The 3,106-nt window shown below is 33.6% G+C and overlaps 1 protein-coding gene across 1 annotated transcript; it reads right to left on the reverse strand.

Annotated features, from left to right (window-relative positions):
- Window positions 1-1,180: 1,180 nt before the first annotated feature.
- Window positions 1,181-2,810, reverse strand: LOC118734629. The gene is made up of 2 exons (XM_036464333.1): window positions 2,222-2,810; window positions 1,181-2,148 (listed from the first exon to the last, which is right to left on the reverse strand). Exons 1-2 carry the CDS (start codon window positions 2,316-2,318, stop codon window positions 1,625-1,627), a joined length of 621 nt encoding a protein of 206 aa, XP_036320226.1. The 5' UTR covers window positions 2,319-2,810; the 3' UTR covers window positions 1,181-1,624.
- Between the last annotated feature and the right edge of the window lie 296 nt (window positions 2,811-3,106).

Consider the following 3,106-nt stretch of genomic DNA (forward strand, 5'->3'; position numbering starts at 1 on the left):
GTTATCGAACATGCTTTTGTATAGAAAAAATTACACCGCCAACAAAACAAAAACGGTATTTTTTAGCCACCTCAAACTTGCACTTTTATGCTAAAATTTAATAGCCTACAAAACTGCATACTCAAAATCTATCTAAGACATCTCTAATCTTATAAAAATAAGTACACGTTTTTGGTGTGAGCTTATAACTTGAGAACGGCTTCACCGAATTCAACCAAATTTATACGGCATATTCAGGCTATCATGCAGATGGTTTATGTGAAGTTTGCCCCAATTCGTAAAAGGGGGTGTGGCACCTCCCATACTAACTAAAATTTTTATGTTGTATATCTCTTGAAATATTTGAGGTAGAGTATTGGAAATTGGTATAGAGGTATATCAAATAATTCCATACTCATGGAGAAAAATGGGCGGTATTGGAAAAGAGGGCGTGGCACCTCCCACCTTATATATAAAAAATAAGTGCAAGACTTCAACCAAATTTAAACGGTATATTCGGACTATCATGCAGATGGGTTATGTAAAGTGTGCCCGAATTCGGTCCAGCGGTTCATGATATATGACAGTTAATGTCAGATACATGAAAAATTGAAAACATAGAGAAAAATTGTTGCTATGGTGTGCTGTGTTTATTTTTTCTTCGGATAAATTAAGTCAAGTATAAACATGGCTGCATTATAGTAAAAAAAAAAACATTTCATATGGAAAAATTCCAGGATTTTTCATTAATTTTTCAATATTTGGTGTAGAGAAGCACGCCGGGGTACCGCTAGTTAAAAATAAAAGTTTGTTGTTGTTGCACAAAGTTTGAAACTTGGATTTATAATATTATTGTGGTTTTTGTTCAAGAATAAGCTATGAGTATATTTCTATAAAAAATTATTAAAATTATTTGAAAAAAAGTCATAACTGGGCAATAAAGGTCGCCCTAATCATTATGTCAGGCACTAACATCACTTGGTTAATCTGTTAACCAATCACTCTTTCAAAAATCTCCCATTTTTACCTTCCTTTTATTAACTCGGGATGTAACTATGTAATATTGATGCGCCTAAAAGATGCAGCGATTTCTATTCTCAAGTTACATACCTGATGACAGTGCGAATGGCAATTGTAATAGGGAGGTTTTAGTTTTTTAAACTATAATATTTTATTTACATACATGTATGCATGTGCTTTTGGCATTTACCATTTAATACAAAACGAAATCTTTTTAATTATAAATACAAAATGTTATTCAACTGAAAAATATACATAATGCAATATCAAAAATGAATGGCTTACTGAAACACTTACTTGCTAAATACTAGAAAATAGTATACATGATAATAGTATGTACATGGGTACATATGCACATAAATATATTTGATTGCTTGGCATAGATGAGTATGTATATGATTATATCAGTCATTTTTTGTAAAACAAATTATCTGGGATTAATGAAACAGAATATACACATAAATTAAAGTCGTATACAATCAGACAAAAAAAAAATCCTTTTCCTTTTTGATTAAAAAATTCTCGTTCATAAATAAAAACATACGGAAGTCCTTTGCTTTTTGTAGGCCTTGTTGGCCTCTATGCTCTTCCTCCTCTTCCCCTCATCTGTATCACTCTTTGCTTGCTACAGTCTCATAATGCGTTTTACCTGTGCCAAAGGTTTTCTTGTGCGCTTTTTTAATTCGCCAATTTGCAAACGCTTTTTCACACGCTTCGCAAACTCGCTCCTTGGGGATTGTTTCTCAGCGCCGGAGTTCTGTTTTTTACCATTATTATCTGTCGTTCTTATTTTAGTTGTTGGATATTCATAGATGAAACAATTCATTCGATACACTGGCGTAAAATTGTATAAGCTTTGTTGGTCTTCTTCCTCCTCCCCACAGAAATTCACTTTCCCTTTCTCCTTCTTCATATTCGTATCATCACTACTTTCTATTGTTGTTGTTGTTATTTCTTCTTGGCGTTGTTGTAACGGTTGCAAAAGGCTCTGAGCTCGATTATAATCATAACGTATATAAAAAATTATGTTGGGATTTGGAAAGAGTGTGAGGAAATAATCGAAAAGTAATCTATCGAAAATTCTGCCATTTTCGGTGGAGACTAACAGCGCTCTTTCATGCGTGGCGGGAATATTAAAGCGTTGGATAACTGTAGAAAAAAACCAAAGTTATTAAAACATTTTATTATAAAATACGCGCAGATTTAATTTCATTGTGCTTACTCAATTTGATAATTTGCTCATAACGATTGGTCGGCTCATAGTTGATGATGCTCAATTGCTTCCGATAGCTAACTTTCAAAACACCTCCCTCGCACATTTTCTTTGGATTTTTGTTGAAATATAAAACTTTTAATTATATTTGCTATTCACTTGTAAACTTTTTTCCCGGTTATTCCATAAATGCAAGCAACGGAGTTTCGCGTGCGCTCACTTTAACGGCTCGATTTGCTTTGCCAGACACTGAGAAGGTTTCTTTGTACGTGCCAATGCCAGGTGAGCAGGGATGAGCTCAGCGTATTGGCAGTAGGTAAACCGTAGGTATGTTGCTGTACCAAAAATATTGCATTCACTGCTCTCTTGGTACTTTGTCTATTTAACCACTGTGGAATGGTGTGGATGCGTTGTGCAAAGTATATTCTATTTACATATGTACGTTTGCATGTACGAAACACCCTCAGACGTTACAATGCATTTTGCGCAAAGAAAGGCAGTTCCGAGCGTACTCCTTTTGGTACGTGCGCTTCGGCTGGCGCTTGTTTTGGAAGTGAAGTGAAAAGGTAGCAGCAACAGCCGACTTCATTTGGACACTCTAAAAAAAAATACACAAAATATTCTTATTAAAATATGATAAAAAAATAAAGTAGCGTAAAACAAATTAAAATACGGTATAATAAAATGCAATAAAATAAAATCAATGGCGTTTTCGTTTCTTCAAAATGTGTTGGCTTTTCATTGCCCTCTTCTTAGTATTTATACGCGGAGGGCAAAGAAATGGTAACATTTCTCGATATAAAAGAAAACGCTATAAAATAATATGAACAAATAAAATAAAATAAAGAACAGAAAAAAATGCAACTAAATAAGATAAAACTAAATTAAAGAAAT

The sequence above is a fragment of the Rhagoletis pomonella genome, unplaced genomic scaffold (genome assembly GCF_013731165.1).
Source record: "Rhagoletis pomonella isolate Grant_MI unplaced genomic scaffold, Rhpom_1.0 Rhpom_scaffold_00002, whole genome shotgun sequence".
Classification (NCBI taxonomy): Eukaryota; Metazoa; Arthropoda; class Insecta; order Diptera; family Tephritidae; genus Rhagoletis; species Rhagoletis pomonella.